The sequence below is a fragment of the Thyridium curvatum genome, assembly GCF_004353045.1.
Source record: "Thyridium curvatum strain D216 chromosome Unknown NODE_65_length_251728_cov_83.732616, whole genome shotgun sequence".
NCBI lineage: Eukaryota > Fungi > Ascomycota > Sordariomycetes > Thyridiales > Thyridiaceae > Thyridium > Thyridium curvatum.
Window position 1 is genome coordinate 6,715 of NW_022156820.1, and position 21,536 is coordinate 28,250.

The 21,536-nt window shown below is 57.1% G+C and overlaps 5 protein-coding genes across 5 annotated transcripts; 1 reads left to right on the top strand and 4 right to left on the bottom strand.

The window, feature by feature from the left end:
* Positions 1-223: 223 nt before the first annotated feature.
* On the bottom strand, positions 224-2,764 carry E0L32_009165 (uncharacterized protein; the record flags this gene model as incomplete). The annotated part of the gene is made up of 3 exons (XM_031144100.1): positions 224-420; positions 513-2,134; positions 2,199-2,764. The coding sequence occupies 3 exons, from the start codon at positions 2,762-2,764 to the stop codon at positions 224-226; spliced, it is 2,385 nt and encodes a 794-aa protein (XP_030991275.1).
* A 727-nt stretch (positions 2,765-3,491) lies between these two features.
* E0L32_009166 (uncharacterized protein) lies at positions 3,492-5,686 on the top strand (the record flags this gene model as incomplete). Its single annotated transcript, XM_031144101.1, has 4 exons — positions 3,492-3,904; positions 3,964-4,123; positions 4,195-5,417; positions 5,515-5,686. 4 exons carry the CDS (start codon positions 3,492-3,494, stop codon positions 5,684-5,686), a joined length of 1,968 nt encoding a protein of 655 aa, XP_030991276.1.
* A 488-nt stretch (positions 5,687-6,174) lies between these two features.
* On the bottom strand, positions 6,175-8,618 carry E0L32_009167 (uncharacterized protein; the record flags this gene model as incomplete). The annotated part of the gene is made up of 3 exons (XM_031144102.1): positions 6,175-8,304; positions 8,370-8,426; positions 8,511-8,618. The coding sequence occupies 3 exons, from the start codon at positions 8,616-8,618 to the stop codon at positions 6,175-6,177; spliced, it is 2,295 nt and encodes a 764-aa protein (XP_030991277.1).
* A 3,001-nt stretch (positions 8,619-11,619) lies between these two features.
* Positions 11,620-13,933, bottom strand: E0L32_009168 (uncharacterized protein; the record flags this gene model as incomplete). The annotated part of the gene is made up of 7 exons (XM_031144103.1): positions 11,620-12,143; positions 12,216-12,411; positions 12,476-13,357; positions 13,418-13,558; positions 13,633-13,705; positions 13,780-13,796; positions 13,877-13,933. The coding sequence occupies 7 exons, from the start codon at positions 13,931-13,933 to the stop codon at positions 11,620-11,622; spliced, it is 1,890 nt and encodes a 629-aa protein (XP_030991278.1).
* A 3,310-nt stretch (positions 13,934-17,243) lies between these two features.
* Positions 17,244-21,111, bottom strand: E0L32_009169 (uncharacterized protein; the record flags this gene model as incomplete). The annotated part of the gene is made up of 2 exons (XM_031144104.1): positions 17,244-18,361; positions 18,417-21,111. The coding sequence occupies 2 exons, from the start codon at positions 21,109-21,111 to the stop codon at positions 17,244-17,246; spliced, it is 3,813 nt and encodes a 1,270-aa protein (XP_030991279.1).
* Between the last annotated feature and the right edge of the window lie 425 nt (positions 21,112-21,536).

Sequence of the window (21,536 nt, forward strand, 5' to 3'; positions counted from 1 at the left end):
CTCTCTCTCTTGTATATTTTTATATCATCGACCTTCGTCTCGGCTCGACCCCGCCCAAGTCGGGCCTCGCGCAGAAGCACCTCCACGGGAACCCATCGTCGTCGTGATCACAACGATCATCGCCCCCGTCACTGCTTCTGCTTCTACTTCTGCTTCTGCTGATGCTGCCGCCTCTACCAGCGCTGCCGCCACCCTCGCTCTTGCTGCTCCCCACGACTCGACTCTATGACGAAGCAGGGGCCGCGGCCGCGGCCTTCTTCTTGGCCGGGAAGGGGTTGTAGTTGCCCTTGTCGTCGCGCAGCTTGCACAGCTTCTCGACCGCCTCGTCGAGGGCGATGGGCTGGCCGCGGTCCTGGGTCTCCTGGTCGTCGCGGTTGCGCACGTTGACCTGCTTGTTCTCCATCTCCTCGTTTCCGACGACTGGTTTGTCGGGTCCACAGGGGTCAGCTTCTGTCCTTTCCGTTTCTCAAAAAAAAAAAAAAAAAAAAAAGGGATAACGAATAATAACATACCCATGATAAAGTTGTACTGCGCCAGCTGGCCAGTGCGGATCTTCTTCTGCAGCGTGTTGCCGCTCAGGTCGATGTCGCAGAACATGCGCGCCGCCTTGAAGCGCGCGGCGACCTGCTCGGCGTAGTCGAAGTAGCCCCTGCCGACGGGCACGACGAGGATCTGGCGGGGCGACAGCCACAGCGGCCACTTGCCGGCAAAGTGCTCGATCAGGATGGCGGTGAAGCGCTCAATGGAGCCGGCCATGGCGCGGTGGATCATGACGGGACGGGCGCAGCCGGGCGACACCTTCTTAACCACGCGCTGGGGCTCCTTCTTGTCCTTGCCCTCGGCGTTGGCAGCCTCCTCGCTGGCGACGGGGGTCGGCTGGGCCTCGGGAGCGGTGGCGGTCTCCTCCTTCTGCTCCTGGATCTTCTCGGCACCCTCGGCGGTCATGTACTCGAGGCCGAAGTTCTGGGGCTGCATGAAGTCCAGCTGGATGGTGGCGCACTGCCACTCCCGGTTCAGGCAATCCATGATGGCAATATCGATCTTGGGGCCGTAGAAGGCACCGTCGCCCTCGTTCAGCTCCCACGGAACACCACCCTCAGTCTTTGAGAACTCATCCAGGGACTGTCGGAGGAGGTCCTCCGCCCTGTCCCAAGTCGAGATCTCACCCATGAACTTCTCGGGCCGGGTCGACAAGCGAAGCTTGAAGGTGAGGCCGAGGAGACCGTAGACCTCGCGCATAAAGTCAAAGAGGTCGTCCATCTCCTCCTTGATCTGGTCCTCGCGGCAGAAGATATGGGCATCATCCTGCTGGAAGCGGCGCACACGGGTGAGACCTGACAGGGCGCCGGAAGCCTCGTTACGATGAAGGACACCGAAGTCAGCAACCCGCCATGGCAGCTCGCGATGGCTACGCTCGCGGTGGGCAAACATGAGAGCGTGGCTGGGGCAGTTCATGGGCTTGAGGGCAAAGTTCTCCTTGTCAACATCAATGATGAACATGTCATCCTTGTAATGCTGCCAGTGACCACTCTGTTTCCAAAGGGACGCGTTGAACATGTTGGGGGTCAAGACCTCCTGATAGCCGCGCTTCCAGTACTGATCCCTCAGATAGTCGAGAAGAGTGTTGTAGATACGGGTACCGTGCGGGAGCCAAAAGGCCGAGCCGGGCGACCACTCGTGGAAGAAGAACAGCTCCTGGTCCTTGCCAAGCTTGCGGTGATCACGCTTGGCAGCCTCCTCGAGGAACTTCTTGTGGGCAGCCATCAGCTTCTTGTCGGGGAAACTGATGCCGTAGATGCGCTGGAGAGAGTCGTTGTCCTTGTTGCCGAGGAAGTAGCTGGCCGAGTTCTTCTCAATCGCGAAGGCCTCGATCCTGCTGGTGTCGACAACGTGGGGACCACGGCACAGATCGATGAGAGGACCCTGTCGGTAGACGGTGGTGAAGGTGCCATCGGGAATCTTGTCCTTGATGATGTGCTGCTTGTACTTGTTGTACTTGAACATCTCGAGGAGATCGTCCTTGGACATCTCGAGCCGCTGGAACGGCTCCTTGGCCTTGATACTCTTTCCGACAATGGTCTCCAGCGGCTTCCAGTCGAGGGTCTGAACAGCCTTGCCCTCGGGGAGGGCCATCCTATGGATTGTCAGTCTCGGCGGTCTATGGTGTGAGATCAATGGCTTCACTGCGCAAGACTTACTCGTAGTAGAAACCGTTCTCGATAGGAGGGCCAATGCAGAGGGAGCAGCCAAAGCGACGCTCGCAGGCCTCGCCGAGGATGTGTGCGGAAGAGTGCCAGTAGACCATCTTGCCCTGCTCGTGGTTGAAGTCGAGCAGCTCGAGCTTGCAGCTCTGCTCGAGCGGCCGCTCGAGATCCCACAGCTGCTCGCCGTCTAGCCTTGCGACAACGGTGCGCTTGTATAGAGAGTTGGAGATACCCCGCGCGATCTCTCCGGGGGTGGTCTCGAAGGAGGTGCCCTGCTTGACAGAGCCATCGGGCATGGTGATGGAGATGGGCTCGCGCGGCTTCTTGGCCTGGGCCTCGTCGTACTTCTGCTTGAGGCGGTCGAAGATCTCGATCCTGTCCTGGATGTAGGAGGGCCAAGGGTTCATCTCGACAGGGCCGGCATCGGCAACGTCAGTGCCTGCTGGGGCCTTCTTGTTCTTCTTCTCGCCCTTGGGCTTCCCTCCCTTGCCCTCGCCGCCGAGAGCGACCTTCTTGACGCCCTCGGTGACCGACTCGACGGCCTTTTTAGCGGTCTCCATGGTCTGTAGGTCTGCGATCGGGGCTTCTTCTGTGATTGAGTTGAAGCAGGTCAGCGCATGGAACCAGATGACAGAAGTCAGCCAAGATATACTTGACAGCAAGACGGACAGCGAGTGAGTCAAAGCTGTCCGTTTGGGCGGTGTGACTGACTTTTTGTGGTTGGTGTGTAGGTATATTGAAAATTGCCCCACGATTGGACAATCAGGTCTGACGAGGTGAGTAACTCGCTGTTTCGGGCAGAAATAACAAGCCTTCCCTTCCACCAATTCAATCTGCCCCGCGATACCAGCCATCGATATGCCCGGTGCTCTAGCGGATATCAGAGGGCTACAGGGGTTTTTCCGCTCCGCTGTAAGGTCTTGGACCAGCAGAGTGTGGAGCAGGCGGCACCTGAAATACACTAAGATAAGACGAAATAGCGGAGACCTTCAGCAGGGACCCCCGCTATTCGAAGATGCCCATAGCATTCGCGCACCATTGAACGGTGACCGACCGGCCCCTCTCAGCACCGTCCGTTGAGGAATGGTCCCAAGCCTCAAAAACGGACATTCAGACGGGCGATGAGGGTGGTCGATGCCAGTGTTTCGCTCACCTTCAACGCCTTAATTTACCCAACAGACAGAACAAGGACCTCCATGAGTATATAAAGGCTCCCGGGTATCTGCCTCTCATGCCGGTTTGGAAAAGGGGGCATGCACCGTCTTGCAGAGACTCTCACCTTGAGCCATGGCGTCCCTCAATGAGATCCCCGCTGAGCTGGTCCGCCATGTCTTCCTCTACGTCTCTCCCGAAGACAACCTCCGCGCCATCCAGACGCTGTCTCGCCGCCTGCACAAGCTCGCCGACGATACTCTGCTCTGGCGTCACTACTGCCGCATCTCATACAAGTACTGGGCCCCGGAGCACGACCTCGCGAGGAAGCTAGCTTCGCCAGCCTCATACGTCGACTGGAAGAGGCTGTGGCTTCGCCGCCGGCATGACAATGACCAGGTCGCCCATCTCCTGGACCAGATACTGTCCACCAAGGTGGGCCGGCTGTGGAAGTTTGGTCAGATTTGCCGACTCGGGTACGACGCCAAGGACTATCTGCTCGACCAGTGCCATGCGGGCGACGATGTCGAGGACGTCTTGGCCAGAAGGTAGGCTGCCCCTTCGACACTTTGACTTGGGCATGCTGAGTGGCTGATGCACAACCCAGGTACTACGCCAAAACTGCACTTGGAAGCATCCATAGGAGCCTCGCCGTCAAGGAATGGAGCAAGTACCAGTCTGGTACGCCCACTGTCCGCGGCCTCGACCGCGGCCTCGGTGCCTTTGATATGTTTGTCCTTCACGACCAGGAAGGAGACATGGATGATGTAGGTGACACCACACGGTGCTGCAACCCACCGAGCCTGCACCATCCCCACTAACATTACACGGCTTCAAGATCCAAGGTCTGCTCGACGGCTATGCAGCCCAATTCCGCAGTGAGCACCCGGCCCTGGGCGAGATGAGCATCCGCGACAAGGCCCTCGCTCTCCTGCGCTGGGTGCGCTCCAACAACCTCGTGGGCATGGACATGCCCGAGGATAACTACCGCAACCTGAGGAACTGCCTCATTGGCCAGGCGCTGACCGACGAGACACACCAGTCGCTGCCCATCATCTCCAGCGCCATCTACGTCTGCATCGCACAGCGCCTGGATATCAGCGCCGCATGCTGCGCCATCCCGAGCCACGTGCACGCAATCGTCTTCGCGCCCCGGGGCGCCACCCTCGACGGCAGGCCCGTGCCGCCGGGCGGCGGCGGCGGCGACGACGACGACGACAAGCTGCACCGCATGTTCCTCGACCCCTACGAGTCCAGCGAGGAGGTCACCGTCGAGGAGCTCGAGGCGAAGCTGGTCGAGCTCAGCTGGGACGCCGAGGACAGCGCCGACGTCTTCCTGCGGCCCACGCCGTCGAGCGCCATCATCCAGCGCACCGCGCAGAACATCAAGGCCAGCTGGACCGTGGCGCGCGAGCTGCCGTCCGCGCACCCGGCCGCCGCGGGGCTCAGGCGCCTGCGCGCCGGCGACCCGGACCAGAACCTCGACGCCATGCTCTACGCCTCGATGTGGGCCCCCGTCTTCACGACGCCCACGGCCAGCGAGCACTGGGCCGCCACGCTGACGCCCCTGCTCCGCCACTTCGCCGCGCTCTTCAGCGAGGACGCCTGGCTCGTCGAGGAGCACCTGCTGCCGCTCTACGACGCCTACATCGCCGCCCGGCGCGAGGCCGGGGAGGGCGAGGGCGGTATGCTCGGCCCCGGCAGCCGCCGCCTCGGCTGGGAGAACGCCAGCGCCACGCTCGGCATGGTGCGCAACCTCGACGCCCGCCAGCCCCAGGTCAGCCGCCGCTACACCCAGGACATCATCGACTCGGTCAAGTACCGCATCGGCCAGGTCTTCCGCCACCGCCGCTACGGCTACGTCGGCATCATCAACGGCTGGGCGCCCAACGACGCCGACGGCCTGCCCACGCCGCACAGCGTCAACACCGAGGACGTACTCGAGACGGGCCCTCCTCCGGCCGCGGCATCGGCCTCGGATGCCGCCGCCGCTTCTGCTCCTGCTTCCGGGTCGGCGACGCCCACGCCGAGGTACAGGAAGCAGACTTTTTATACGTGCCTGTAAGTTTTTTTTCTTCTCTTTCCGAGCACCCCTCCCTGAGAAGACGCAGAGAGAAGAGAAACTAACCAATACTCCTTTCTTCGCCCTCCCTCGCAGACGCTCCGCAGAGGACCGTCATGTGGTGGCCCAGGATAACGTCGAGATCATCACTGACGAGGACGAGATCCCGCCGGAGCTGTTTAACGTCGCGGGCAAGTTCTTCAAGAGGTTTGACAGGGAGACGTGCACGTTTGTCTCCAACATCAAGGAGTTTTACCCTGATGATTGAGGAGCTGCGTGGTGGCAGTCCAAAGGGGGGAAGGGGTGAATAACGGATTAGTCTTCGGTAAGTTGTTAGCAGCGAGCTAGATTTGATGAGAATGAAGGGGGGTGGAGGTTGGATCTTTTTGGACGCGGATGATCACAGTCGGTCGGTTGCATTGTTTGCTTTCCTAAGTTTACATATCGAAGATACCCTCTAGACTTGCTGGCGGCAATATGGCAAAGAAAATCGCGTTCAAATATCGTCATTATATGTTGTCCAGAGTACACCGGCCACATGTTGTTGTCACAAAATTGCTTCTTTGGTGAAAGATATCTCGTACACGCTATCCCTGTCTGCTTTCTTGCCAGAAGGTCTAATGTTAGAAAACCATGATCGAACGATGATGGAATCTCTTCGCCTCTTTCCTAAAGCCCGCCCCCGCCTTCCCACGCCCGGCGGTCCAAGTACCAAACCGACACTAACCTTCAGCCCATAGATAATACTCTCACTCATCAATCACTATCCTCCTCCTCCTCGTCGTCGTCATCGTCGTCATCATCATCGTCGCTATCGCCCTCGGCCTCGAGGTACTCGACAAGGACCTTACACCTGCCCCTCACGACCTCCATGCCCTCGCCCTCGACCGCCCGCGCGTCGGCCCACCAGCCCAGGATGCCCTCCTCCTCGAGCACGTCGAGGCTGTACAGCTGCTGCAGCATGGCCGAGAGCAGCGCGCCCGCCCTCGCGGCGGGGAGGGGGTGATTCGCCCTGCCGCTGCTGCTGCTGCTGCTGCCGCCGCCGCCGCCGGCCGCGAGCCCCGCCAGCGCGCGCTGCAGCGCGAGCGCCATCTCGACCTGGTCCGCGACGCCGCCGCCGACGCCCACCTCGCCGAGGAACTTGGCGGCGCCCTTCTTGCCGCGGATGGCGCGGTCGGCGGCCTTGGTCGGCTCGAGCCCGCCGTGCTCGGGCTCGAGCAGCTCGGCGGCGCGGCGCGCAAAGGCCGCGGCGATGGCGCGGCGCATCACGGCGTTGGAGGCGTCGTTGGCCAGGCGCAGGCCCATGAACTCGAGCTTGGCCGAGTCGAAGTCGCCCACGTCGTCGCGCAGGGCGTCGAGCAGGCTGTGCACGGCCTCGTTGTGGAAGTTGCTCGCCGACGCGGCGGCCTTGGCGGCGGCCGAGTCGTCCGAGGCAAACGAGGAGAGCCGCGAGCGCGAGTTGGCGTCGGCGTTGAGCAGGCTGTTGACCTGCGAGTTGACCTCGTCGCCATCCTCGTCGTCAGACACGGCCGAGTTGAAGGTCGATATGGACGACTGTGAGAGGTCGAGACCCTCGAGGGAGTAGATGAATGACTTTTGGAGGTGCTCGGGGTCCCGCTCGTCCTCGTCCTCATCGTCAGAGTCGACATACGCGCAGCCTTTGCCCTCGGGACCAAGAAGAGAGGTGTCGTCATTGGCAGGGCTGAGGTCGGAGGTGTAGAGGGAGAGCTTGGCGGGTGCCTGTAGTGATATGCCGTTGCCAACGTGAACGCCAAACGAGATCAGAGATCCTTCGGGGACGTTGCAGCCGGTGCCTATCGTAGCGGAGTTAGCTACTATGGAGTGGCAGACTGTGCTGTTATCCTCGATGGTCACGTCATCCCAGATGAAGCTGTCTTTGATAGTGACATTGCTGCCAATATGGCACCGCCTGCCAATGACGCTGTTCAAGACTTTGCTGCCGCTTCCCACATTTGTCCTCAGGCCAACCATGGAAGATTGAATATCGGCATTCGCCTGCAGCACCACACCTTTCTCCAGGTAGACGCCCCTCCTGACCATCCGGTATGAATGTCCCGAGACCAGGTTTGAGTCCGGGACCAGTGGATAGGCCCATCGACCCATGACGTCCCTGCTGATCGCCTCGTACATCTGCAGACTGCTGGCGCGAGCAGCGTAGCCTTCGTCGACGATATCGGCGTGGATCATCTTGCCGTTCAGCTCATAGTCCTTCAAGATGTTATGCAGGAAATTTTTCCTCGGCAGCTCGAAATCGAAGCTCTCGGACCAGAGGGCGAGCACATCTGGCGTACAGATATCAATGCCGCAATCGATCAGGTCGCTGCGGACATCGATGACCGCGCTCTCGAGTATCGTCGGGTCGAGCTTCATATAGTGGTCGCTGTCGACAGAACTGATCTCCTCATAATGCAGGCACCTTCCCGTGTTTGCCTCAACAACGAACACAGGCTGGATGGCGTGGCTCTTGGTCCTGTGCTCCTCGGTACCGCCCTCGCGCAAGACCATGGTCATGATGGCATCCCTGTTTGCCTCCTTGCGCGCCTTGTGCTTGGCCAATATCTGGTCCAGGGGGACTGTTGCGACGAGATCGCCGTGCACGAGAACAAAGTCGCCAGCAATCAGACCGCGCTTGTCGAGGTCGCGCAGGAAGTCGCCGACCGAGGTAGCGTCTGAAACCCGGATGAACTCGAGAGATGAGAAGGGAGTTGTCCTGCTTGTAGGGCTCCATCGGGGAGACTCTGAGATGTATGATTCGACTTGGTCGGTGAATGCGCCGCAGTATATAAAGACCTCCTGCACACCGTTCATAGCCAGGTATTCGAGGGTGTACTCGATCAGTGGCGTGTTTGCGAGCGGGAGAAGACACTACAGAGTTCTTTATCAGCATCTCGAGCCAACTCTCAATCATGTATGGGAGATTGGTGTCCTACTCGTGGCTTCTCGAGGCTGAATGGAATAAATCTGCTTTGGAAGGAGTCTGCCAGGATCTAGAGTGCGCAGCAGTCAGTACAACTGTCTCAGGCGATAGACAAGATGCCGGTCAAGCGGCAGCCGCAGACAGAAGCACATACCACAGCTTGAAGGGTCTCCTCGCCCTTCTCCTCGGCAGCGCCGCCTTTGCCAGACTTCTTTCCCTTGCCGGCACCCCCACCGGATTTTCCGCCCTTGTTCTGGGACATAGGGACCTGTGACTTGTCTCGGTGCTTTCTTTTTGTGTTCCCAATGTTCTAATATGCCAAAAGAAGAACTGCCAAATGGACACTTTGCTGTTTTCAGAGAGTCGGGCGCGGAGGGCGAGGTGGTGAGAGAGCTTGGAGATGTCGCTGATTGGTGAGTCAACTGGTCGCATCACCAAGCCTCACGTCGGTTCACAAAAAATTATGGCCATAGCGGGGTACCAGCCAAAGCTCCATTGAGCCAAGACTGATAATGCGATAACTATCACTAGCGCCCCTTTCTGTGTCGTCCCGCCCGTGTGCGTGCGCCAGGAACAAACAGTCCCCGCTCCAGCAATCTCCTCCAGTGGGGACTGACTGCCGCATTACGTAGAGTGCGCTGTAAATACAGGGGACTCGGTACTGTATTTTGCTCGCGTGGAATGCGGCCCCGCGGCTCTATCGAAAGCCACAGTGGACTCGTGCAGGCCAGCGGCTGTAATACTTTTTGACATCTCTAAATATCAATCATCGATCTTATGTACAAAGCACTGGTCTCTTGCTTTTCACTTTCACTAATGGCTCTCTGTGTGCGCTCAAGAAACAGAACTACAGTTTCCAAGTCTGGAAAAGCAGCACTGCCAGGCGACTAGAACCTCCAGACCCCCTCGGGTCGCAAATAGAGTTCGTCCTGGTCCTGGTTATCACACCCTTAACGTCCTCCCTTGGAATCCGAGCATGACAAGCAACTTCAGTTGCAGTGTCTGTCTGTCTACAAGTAGGGTCGAGAAAGAGAAGCTAAAAGGCCACATGTAGCTTTGCCTCCAACCCAGCAAGGACAGTACCTCCCGGCACAAAGGCTTACGAGTGGCTGAACCCCTGCTTCTCGGCGCCTCGCGGAGAGGGTCGAAGACTGACACCTCAGACCCTCCCCCCGCCGTTACGCGGGGTCTAGAACGTCCGTCGAACGCACTTGGCTTCCCGTCATTTCGGAGCCGTGCATCTGCATGAGTATCCGCGACACGCAGGCACACAGCAAGCAGGGGGGAGGTGAGTGTGAAACCCTGAGGTATTGTACCCCTTCCTCCCAGGCCAGATCTGTGTGCAGAGAAATGCAAATTTGCTGTCTCATTCACTAGGCTTGTTAGACGGAACGCCCTTTGGCCCTATCCTCTCTCCGCGACTACCAAAGCAGCTCAGGAGTATGGAAAGAAGAACGAGAAGAGAAAGAGGAGAGAAAAGAAAGTACCTAGGCAAGGAAGAGCGGAATGGTCTACATCTTGTCGAAACAGCGTGCACATGAAGCAACCCGCCTCAAAGCTTCCCTTCCGCTCTGGGGTATTCCCAGCAAGTCGGGCCCTAACCTCCCCAGCTTTCTCGCCCTCGTCATCAACCCATCAAACATCCGTGTCTGCCGGCCAGGGGCAGCCACTTGCTACCTACTAGTACTCCGTAAACCTCAAGCTAGAGGGACCGACAGGGGGAGGGAGGGTTGTTTGCTATCCTCCATACCAAGTGCAGTCGGCCTTCGTTCCAAGAGCCCTCTCAATAAAAAGGCGGCCAGCCTGCCAGTGTGTGCCTCCCAACTGGGGTTGGCGTGGTCGGGATGTGTGAGCGCTGGCGTCCCCAGTGCCCCCGCCCATTCTCTGCAACATCACACCACAACCCGGGGCCTGGACTGCCATGGACCGCCCGATCGACCACTCCTACCCCACCCCCCCGAGAGGTTGCGAAAATGCTTGGGTCGTATGTACGGATAGGTAACACCACCGCACGCTCGCGGCATGAGCCGTTCCAGTAGTTCAATGGAGGACCGTTGGAAGAAGAAAGCAGGGAAAGTGGAATTACCAAGTGACAGGGCACGGCCCAGGGGGGGTGTCTGCTTGTCTGTCTGGTGATTTTCTTTCCATCATAAGTAGCCTGAACGTGCCACGACCACCTGGTCCCTCGCAGCATCGGATGCTCTTCTTCCTCCCACAGCTCATACAAAAGGGCCACATCCAGAGCTTGCCGTCGATGTTTGTTTGCGTACATCTTTCATCTCCTCTTCATACGGTTTGTTGTTTATTCACATGGACTCTCTTCCGTCCTGAGTGTTTTCCTCCTTCCTACTGTTTGTGTTTCCCTCCTTGCTACTGTTTGTGTGTTTCCCTCATCACTCGGCCCTGAACTTACACGCATCGATGGCATCCATCTTCGACCCTCTACACTGATCCACGAAATCAACTCTTCCCGCCGATTTCTCACGCCGTCCACTCGCCCTACGAACATTCCTCCTCCCTTTTCTTTGATCTTCAGCCCCAAGTCCCAAGCTGTCCTTCATGGCCTCAGTCCTCTGTCCTAGAGCTTCACAGTCTCCATCCCGCCGTCTCTCATTTCCGTTCTTCTCTCGCGCGATGCGCCAATATCCATGGACATATTCACAATGTCACCTTTGACCACGACCAGTCCTTCGTTCCTTGAGAACATCTCATCATTCATTTCATCTCCTAGGAGAGAATATTTCCTATCGATACCCAATGTGGCAATATCCTGAGAGTCTGCTGCCGTCTGCTATCTCCTTTCAACATCTGCTTAACCCGCGCTCCATGCGCTTCGTCAACCGCCTCGTGTGGTATCTCTTGGATCCCCGTGGCCAAGAAAATTTCCACCATTCCCTACCCTCCCCGTCTAGCACAACCCGACCAAACAACCGAATAGTAGCAGGCACACTGCCTTGTCAAGAGAGTTCATCATATACCCCAAAGGAAGAAAGGAGGATACGCAAGCCCCCCAACGCCGAGTATCGAAACCCGTGGTCGACACCCCCCAATAGCATCGAAACCACCCCCGAAGAAAAAAGAAAAAAAGTCGACGAATACCGAGTGCGAACCGAATCGAATCGAGCCGTTCCGCTCTACATTAACCCCGCGCGGGCTGCCGGAGCCATGACCAGAAGTTTTTGAGGATATACGATTCGCAATGTGTGTTTGTCGTTTGTCGATATACCCGTGTTTCGTGACAATGAAAAAGAGGAAACAAAAGATTATTGGCCATACTGGACCTGGCCGGGGCCGTACATCCGTTGTCTTTTCTCCGGAGGACCTTCCATCCCCATGCCTTCGGGCATGCTCCGTATCGGCGGAGTCCCAACATGAGGTACCATGCCGCCTTGGAACTGCGGTCGGTGCGTTCCACCAGGAGTGATTGGCATTTGCGAACTTCCGTTCACATTGACAGCGTTCATGTAACTGGTCGCTTCGAGATTGGGTGAGGCCTGCGCTATCTGCCCACCGCCAGGAGAGTGCCATGACGCCGTCGTCGCGGCAGGGGACTGGATCGGGGTCGTCTCAAACTTCATCTGCCCGCCAGCTGTGGCCATCCCAGCTTGGCCGCCAGGACCCATTGTCATACTTGCGCTGGCGTAGCCAGCAGGAGCTTGCATACCGCCGTTGGGACCAAGATCCTCCCCAGGCCCTGGAGGATTCTTGAGGAGGTAAGACAGGTGCTTTTTCAGTATCCGGACCATACCATCCTTGGTAAAGGGCTTTGCCAGAACGTCGTTCATGCCTGCGTCTCGATTAGGAAATGGTTTCCCAGACTAAGCGTCAAGGTAAGTGCAAGTCGTTGCGCAAAACTCACCCCACTGGAAGTAGGTTGCGATATCCTCGCCTCGGATGTTCGAAGTCATCGCGATGATCGGAATGCGCGCCTGCACCATGCGAATACAGGCCGTCGCCGACACGCCGTCAAACACGGGCATGATGATGTCCATGAAGATCAGATCGTACTTGTCGGGGTTGGCATTCACGTTGCTGACTGCCTCGGAACCATCACGCTGTTCAATCCCGGTCAGCGTCTTACCCACCACCAGCACCATACCCATTGAGGCGTTTACTCACAGCAATGTCGACGGAAGCCTCGACCTGCGACAAGAACTTGGCCCCAATCCTCGCGCACGTCTTATCGTCCTCCACGAGCAGAATCTTGGGCTTTCTCTGGCCCCACAGCGACCCTCCGGCGTCCTTGGCGGGTGGCGGTGTGATCTGGGCGGGCACGTCTGCTATGGTGTTTGGGTTGCTCAAGGGGCGGGTATACGGGATGTTGTTGATATGGTCGGCATGGAAGGGATCGATGCCTGCGGTCTGGCCCATGGGGTACACCATGTGCTTCATGTCACCGACATTATCGGCCACGACTGGCATGGCGGCCGAGTTGGGCGGGTTATACATGATGGAAGACGTGGCGGAGTCTGGAGGGGAACCGGTCTGCATCATGGCGTTGATCCTTTCGAGTTCGCGGTCCGCGGCTGGGTCATGGGCAATGCCATTGAGTATCTCGCGGGCTCTGCGCAGCTCCGGAGGTGGCTCGTCAGCGGCGTCAGGGAGCATGTTCATGCCGCCGCTGTGGAAGGTTGGTCCCGAGTGGCTTGAGTGGCTCGAGTGTTGCGAGTGGCGGCTGTTGCGCCGCCTCTCGTCGGCGTTGTTCAGGTGGGATATCAGCTCATGGTGCACCTGTGACTGAGCTTTGACAGCCTTCTGAAGAGTCAAGACCTCGTCTGCCAACAACTTGTTGGTGTGTGTTATCCACATGTACTGTTCCTGGAGCGCCTGGACCTGGTGTTGTGTTGCAACCAGCTGCTCATTCAGCAAAACAATCTGCTGTGCCGCCGGGAATGACTCCTCGGCAGCGGGAGCTTTCCTTGGAGCAGGCGCTTTCCTCCTGATGTTGTCCAGGTTGTCCCTCTTGTTCTGGTGAAACTCGGGATGCTTAAACTCCCAGGCCTGTAATGCAAGATCAATATCAGATACGGCCCAAAATAGAACGGCTTTCCAGTCACATACCCCCGGTCCATACGGTGATTGGCCATTCTCCTCGTTCTGTCTGACTTTGTGGAAGTCGTACTTGTTGAGTTGTCGAACAAAACTCGCAAAGTTGCTGTGCTTGAAGTGCTTTGGGAGGATTGTCTTGGTGAACTTCTCGTTCTGTAGAGTCATCACAGTCAGCTTCAGATCTTGCGGCGCGTTCCTTGGACCAGTCGTTTTCGCATCAATCGTACCTCGAGAACGACGAAGCTATCGCCTTCGTTTCCCCATCGGACGATGTGGCTGTAGGCGGGGTCTTCCAGCATCCTGCAGGGCAGATCAGGTCAGCTTCGGCGCACATGAATAGAGGGCATCGCCCAGCAACGAGGGTTCGTATATACTTGTATAGCTTGCGAACCTGTTCCAAGTTAGCACCGTGCATAAGCCTCGAGGCCCTTGGACTCGATTCGCGACGTCTCGCGGCTGGAGGGGACTCACAAAGTCGCTGGAGTTGTTGGCGGCACCCTGCGCAGCCATCTCGCCTTCAGGCGGCATGATTGCGCCGACAAGAGACGGGGTAAGAGGCGAAGCTGGTAATCAAGCCGTCGATTCCCCAATCAGACGAGTGCGTCTGGTCGCAATCGCAAGCGTACGGTGTCGCCCAGTGGTCGGAGTCTCTGGTCGGCGGCTGGTCTCGATGTCGTTGAAAATCGGGTTATAATATGTCGCAGGTGTTAAACTAGGCCCAGAACCAAGCGATGGGGGAGAGAAAGGTTCAATCAACTCTTCTGGGTGTGCATTCCCTGGCTTTTCGCTGGTTTTGCCTCCCTTGGCTAGTACAAAGTACAAAGTACAGACGGCGAGCTGGGGGGGAGACCCAGTTTCCACTATTAGGAGGTCACAGTCCAGCAACTGCTTTTTTGCGTGGTTGTGTCGGTCCGGTGTAAAATGGCGTCAATACGTAATGCGGGTGGGCAGGGGACCACGGCAAAATGGGCGCCGGCGCAGACTTGCACAGAGTACCTACACTCCGAGACTTATGATTGGGGATGGAGATTTCCCCCCTACTGGACCGGGTATGGTATGGTAGCAAAGTGTGTCTTGGTCCTCTTGCCGGATCAGTCAACGAGGAAAAGGGCAGTAGAATTGCTTCGTACTTCGAACACGGGCCAAGAAAGCGGTCATGTACAGTGCCGAGTCAGGACCACCATGAGAGAGAGAGCCCGCCGTGACGGTAAGGGCCCGAAGCAGAGTATAGTGGATAAGGTTTTGGGTGATGAAGCTGGTTCAACTGCAATAAGGCGCGAGTTCCAAGAGCCTGCTGATGATGTCTCTCGCGCATGGGCGTGGGTGTGCACGGGACGAGAGATGCAAATGTCCAACCGACTGATGTCTACGTAAGGCCTTGGCAGAGCATCCCCCTCCGCTACGAGGCGAGGCGAGGTTCCGGGGAGTTATCTCTGCTCTTCGATTGGGGAGCTGACATCAACAAGTCGAGGTCAGAACAAATCGAAGCCCATCCAACCCTTTTTGGACTGTGGAGGCAGTACTTTCAAGGTTTCGTCTTGCTCAGAGCGGGTCGGGCACCACCCCGCTGAATTCCTAGTTGTGTTGTAGTTCGCTTTACCAGGCGTTCGTCTCTCCAGTCCCTCCAATCGGTGGGGAGTCTTGGCCAGGATGTATCGACCATAGCTGGTAGAAAAGGGGTTTCCGGGACCTCCCAAGCATCCTGTTGGGGTCTCTTGGGTCTGCATCTCTTGAGTTGTCCTCGAGCTACGGAGCAGGTACCCAAGTTTGCCCACGCACGCTTGCGTCTTTGAGTATCAGCCTAGCTCGAGACAGCGTGTCGCACCGTCTAACGGTTCGTGAGGTACTTCATTAGCCATCTGGCTACCAATCGTCCAAGGGGACCGTAGCCGTTCTTGCTAACCACGCTGCCGCGAGTAATGCGCGTGTGGTCATGTTTGGAAGAATCTGCAAACGGATGGTGGCACCTTGAGATCCTAGAGAGGCGTATTAAGGATGAGTAAGAACTTGGTCAAGCTCGTGCTTTGCTCAGAAGAAGCAATGCCAACCCTGTGCTGAGTATATCGCCCTGGAAATGCATTCCAGCATCTCAGACTCAAAGTCTGCTCAGAGAGGGGGTATGCATTCTGTTGCTTTTTTGCAACCGACTGGGGCACTCTCGCACTGCCGACACATTTTGCCCTTCTTCCAAGAACGGTACCCCGTGAATATGCTTGCTTTTTTGGCCTATTAGTCCTGGATAGGTATGGGCATGACAATCGCATGGGCGTCCAGCCCGCGAGCAGCCAAAACTTTTCTTTCCCTTGTACTAGGAGTTGCGCCGGTGTGACGAATGGGTTGCATGGAGCTGGTAGCATACTGGCGAGGCCCCTGGCGCTATCTCGTTATGACGGGTGGCATGCTGTGGACCTGCCATTAGTGACTGAGTTGGGCAATCTAAAAATTGGCAGAGAAGCCCACCCAGACACCGAGACCCTCGCGGAATCGCGGGAGACGGATGGCTCTCGGGCGACTTGCCCATCCACGCTGCTCTGGGGTAGCGTTTTGGCAGACACGAGATCGACTTTGTGCTTTTGCCCATACGCAATTTTTGTGCCGAACAGCCGGCTGAGACTGTGTCAATCTTGCACACGACTGTGTCCATGCGTCGTCGGGGACTCGCTCGGGATAGCGCGCCCGACCCAATCTCATCTCGCACTGGACGCCGCCTAAATTAGTATCACTAGGGATCGGCAGTCATACCTACCTACGGAGTAGGTACTGCGATCGCTCTGCGTCCTCCTCTCCCACATATCGCGGGCCAAAAAGGGACACCGCCTGGCTATCGCGGTGGATGCACAGGGAAACGGTCCCTAGATCTGTGGGCCTTGAACACGACAAGCCCAGGAAGATGCCCTAACTTAGATTATGTTCAGTACACGCCGGCTGCTTTGCCTCATGGGGTTTCCAGCAGAGATAGCCACGAGACGGCGCCGCCTCGTGCTGTTCGTTCTGCGAGTGCAACAGTCAGCTGGCGGACAGGCACATTGACAACGTGTGGTGTGTGTTGCTGTCGGCTACCAGACAGTCCGAGACACCAGGGCATATGTGTCTCGCTCAGTCTGACCCGAATAGGCGCGTGGGGGTGGGTGCTGAATCCCCTACCTGCCTCGAGTGTTTACATGCCTTGTCTCACGATCCCTCCCTTTTGGAACGCTTTGCAGCATTGCAGTCAAAAGAGGGGAAAAAGAAAAAGCCTTTGGGTAAACCAAACCGGTCTCCCCGACAAGCCACGAGGGAAAAGAGAGAAAAAGCCACCGCCAAAATAGTTCGTACTAGCCAGCGTTTCCACGATATACCTAGTCGCGTGTTTGACGCTTGTGAAGTGTCTTTGACCTGTCAAATTTCCGCGTTGAAGAGGGTGTGTAAGGCTGCAGAAATTTTCGCCTTTTCCCGCCGGTGGACGCAGAGATGGATTGGAGTTTGGGCCGACGGGAGTTGCTCGTCAAACAGCAAAACGGCAACCACACTCTAGCGAACGCTCCTTCCCGACTACAGATTGTCAGTTTTCGAGTCCCGAAAAGCGGCTGAGTACCTGGTGCTTAGATGAGCACTAATCTCCAACATCGTGATATTGACTCAAGTTCTTCTTGTATGAGGATTGATGTTTCTCATTTCTCTAAAGACATTAACAAAACATAAAGTGGCAGTTCTTTGCTCGTTCCTTTCTCTGTCTCTCTCGTCGTCTCTCAGCCTCGAGTAACCCAATTTCCATAAACGCCATGCTCATGCATATTACACAGTTCCCTGAAATCTACCTATATACAATTCCTTTCAGGTTTCCCCATCCAGGGCCTCCTTAATATTGTAGCAGCTTTTGCCCCTTATCCTTCGACCCACCACCCTCGACCTGCAGTGTCGAGAACGCGCAGTAGTAGTCCTTGATGGCTACCACCTCGTACGTACCCTCCTGGCTCGCACGGATGACCTTGCTATGCTCGTAGGAAGTGTCATGCCGGGTCTCCAGCACCTGCGACTTCTGCCCCTTCTTGGCGTTGGTGCTGCGCGTGTAGGTGAACTCGAACGGCGGCGTGCCCCAGAACTCGAAGAGGATCTCGACCTCCCCACCCTCGTGGATATCGACGCGGACGTTGCGACCCTTAGATATACGCACCGACGGCAACGGGTGGATGGTCTTGGTGAGACCCACAGCGGCCTGGCACTCGGACGCCTTGTCGCTGATGGACGTGATGGAGAACTCGCCGGGAGCCTCGGCGACACGGCGGAAGGTGGTTGTGGTGGACTTGGCGCGGCGCTTAACCCCGTCAAACGTGTACCAGACCTCAAAGGGAGGTGTGCCCGAGAGGGTGTAGGCGATACGCTCGCCGACGCAGTAATCCGTGCGTGTCTCGAGCGGGTAGATTGCCGGTGCGTCGAAGAGCTGAAGCTGCACCGACGGACCACCGAGCTCCGATGTCCGCTGACAGCCCCTAGCATCCCGAACCTGACGGATGCGGACATGTTGAGTGCCAAGACGGAGGTGCTCGCGCGGAATCTTCATGCCATACTTGTGGGTGTCAATGGAGGGAATGCGGTACGTCTCCGGGGCTGAGCCGCTCTGATGCTTGATCTCAATCTCAACGTAGAATGGCGGGACACCAGTAAGCGTAATCGGGATCGTCTCCTCATTCTCTTGCTCTGACTTGCAGTACTTGAAGGAGAGCCCTGGTTTGTCAAAAGTTGCAGATGGCTTGGCGTTGACGGTCTGCTCCAGTACGAGCGGCGTGAACTTCTTGTCGTCATTGTAGAGGTTATCCGCCAGGGCGGAGAACTTGTAAGTGTACAAGCCGGCTTTTGCGGTATCCATCTGGATAGAAGCCTTGGAGAGGACTGCGTCGAATGACTTGCGGCTCATCGAACTAGAGCCTTGCTTTGGTTTATGTCGAATCTCATACTCGACGTGATAGGGGGGGGAGCCTGACAGCTGTTAGTCCATAGTACCAAATGAAAGTCGTCAAACGCCATGGCTTACCTTGGAGATTGACTTCAAAGCCGTCAATGTCACCTTCACACACGTCTTGCTTGACAAACTTGCCGTGTTGTTTGGTGATACTCTCTCCCGAAACCAAGGCCAGCTCGGGTCGCTTGAACCAGTCGACCTCGAACGTTGCGGCGCTGCGGTCAACTGTTCCGGGGCATTGATTATCCGAGACCTCGACGATCTCATAGGTACCGCGGCCATTAACATCGATGAAGCCGTTACCATTGGTCAGGGTCCGCTTGATAGGCTGAGAGTCGGCATCTGTGTTGCGATAGGTGACGCTCCAGGGTCCGTCTCCAGTCAGCCGCAGAGGAAGCTTGACCCTGGCATCTTCCACGACCTTTGTCTTTCTCTTGCCGTCAATGAAGCCAAAGGCGGCTCTGGGCCGTTGACGGCGGACCGAGATCTTCAGTTCGTCTTGCAAGAAGTTGCGACAGCCATTCTTATCTCGAATGCTGGTCAGAGCAAGCGCATACTCCCCTCCCTCAACGAAGGGTGGCGTCGTGATCCTATGCGACGACTCCATGATGTCTGCAGCCTTGAATTGCTGTTTCTTACCCTCGTGAAGGAGCTCATACTCGAGGGTGAAGGGCGCATCGCCGGAGAGATTGATGTCTATTCCAATTTGCTCTTCCAAACAAGCACTGATCCTGCCGGTGGGTCGGAGGATGTTGGCACTCGCAGCAGGTTTGACATCCTGGTACAAGGCCTTATCAGCCCCAGTGAGCAGTTGGCCCCTGTAGACTTGGTCGTCAACAGCCTTGAAAATGTACTGATGCCTTCCTGCAACACGCGGTCTTAGCTCGAGCTGATATCGCATGCCTGGAATATTGACTCGTTCGCGTCTTGGATCGCCATTGGTCACGACGTCGTAGTAGACAACGAAGGGCGGTGTGCCAACGAGATCCAGATCGACACGGAGGCCGACGGAGTTTCCAGCACACGTGTCCGGAATCTCTTCGGACCGCAGCGTCAACTTTGGCTCCAAGGGATTGAGCAGGAGACACGAGGCAGGTTCTTGGACTTCGCCCTCGCAGGACCCCGCAGTCACCGACTTGAGCGTATACAGACCAGGAGCTGAGATCATGGGCCTGTCCCTCGCGGTCTTGCTCTGGTACGAGCCCTCCGTGATCACATCGCCATGATCGCCGCTCTTAGTCAAGGTGTCGATGGGTGAGAACTGCCAAGTGATCGTGTGCGAGGTGTCATCCGGGACCTTGCCCGCAATCTCAAAGTTGACAGGCAATGGGGTGGCCTTGTTCTTGGCAACTTTGAGCGGATTGCGCAAATCACAGCCTTGGAGACGGACGCGCGGGCGCTCCTGCACATGGAAGTTCTGGACAAGATGCTTCGGCTTAGGGCGCATATCAGGGTCCTCAGCGGGCGAGACGTATTTGGCAACGTTTCCAAAGGCATCGTGGACCTCGTCGACCGAGTACTGCCAATCGCCTCCAGCGTGCATAGACTCGTTCAGGCTGACCATAACCTGGTGAGGCCGGGCCCAGGAGATGTCCTTCTCGTCGGGAATGGTGAGGGTAGTGGACCGGAGTGATCCCATCAGCGGAGATGAGAATCCTTCGGGCTGCAAACTCTGGAAGTGGAAGCTGTGATCCTTGCCATTGATGGTCCGACTGTAGACAATCTTGAGCGGTGGCGTGCCATCGACCTGAAGAGACAGGTCGGAGAGGTCACCAAGACAGCGAATCGCCGAGGGCGAGGCCCGGACGCGGGCGCTGGGACAAGCCACTACGAACGTGTAGGGACTGTGTCTCTGAACCTCCAATTTGTACTCATCGAGGACCTTGCCGAGCTTGTACGCGCCCGTCTTCTTGACTGGGAAATTGTACTGCACTGCGGTCTGGCCACCTTCGTGCGCCTGGCGCTTGCTCAGCTTTTCAATCTCGCGGAGCTGCGACTTGGAAAGCTTGAGGGACTCTTCGTGATTCGTATCCAAGTCGACTCGAATCAGCTCCACCTCAACGGGCGCGGTTGCGTTGAAGTGGAGCGGGATCGAGGCCGAATGTTTGTCGCCTCCGATACAGAAGGGGACGCCTTCCGGGTTCATGATAGCGGTGCCCTCGGGAAGGATATTGATAATCTGCTTTCCCATGATGAGAGAGTGGTTATGCAGAATGTTGCTCGTCTGGACATAATTCTCCGAGATGGAGAGCTCCTTGTCGTAGAAAACCTTGACGAATGCCAGCATGAAGGAGGTCCAGGGCATGGCGATGTTGAACATGAGCATCCAGTTGAGTACGGCGTGGATGAGGAACAGTGTGATTACTGTTGGTTGTGCCAGTTCCAGCCATGGTATCCTCAATTCTGGAAGGCCGAACAGAAAAGCGAGGTCAATGATAAGCCATTTCAGAAACAGCGGCACCGAGTCGGCATGCTCCTCTATCAGCTGCACCCAGTCGTAGATGCGGTATGCGTGTAGGGCAAGGTAGACGGCGCAAGCATACAAGCGTTGGGACGGCGCTGGGATGATGTTGAGAGAGATGACCGGCTGGCCGGCGGCGGTTTGGGGAGCATTGTCCCGCGGAGCGACAGGCAAGGGAGATTTTTGCGATGTTCTTCGCGAAGCGGCGGGAGGCGGTGTTGGTGAAGGAGTGGGAGGAGCTCCTCTCGCGACGGTGCCTGGGGTCTGGGGGAAAGCCCCCGACCGGACTCTGGGCGTCGCGCTCATGGCATGCCGTGATGCCAGACTTCTGGGGGAGAGATGTATGTTCGAAGCGGGTCGCGATGGAGAGGCCTCGTGAGCCTGGAACTAGAAACAGAGGTCAGCCTGGAGAAGAGAAGCGGCCAGGCGCTTGGTTACAAGCAGGACGTAGATTAAAAAAGACACGCACCAGTTCTCTTTGGGCCCCAGGCGGATATAGCGACAGAGGGGCTGGATGGCGAGTGAGGGCAAAATGCAAACGTACAGGCTCACCAGCGTTGTCGACCAATCCTTTGTCCAGCCAAAAATTCCATAGCGCTGCTGGGGCTCCTCGTGGTTCTTTCGTCACGTCAGTAACGCGCGCCGGCGATTTGCAGAGCAACAAAAGGCACCAGTGTAACTGTGGGGCCGCCTGCCGACTCTGATTGGCCAAAGCTTTCCAAAGCTCTTAA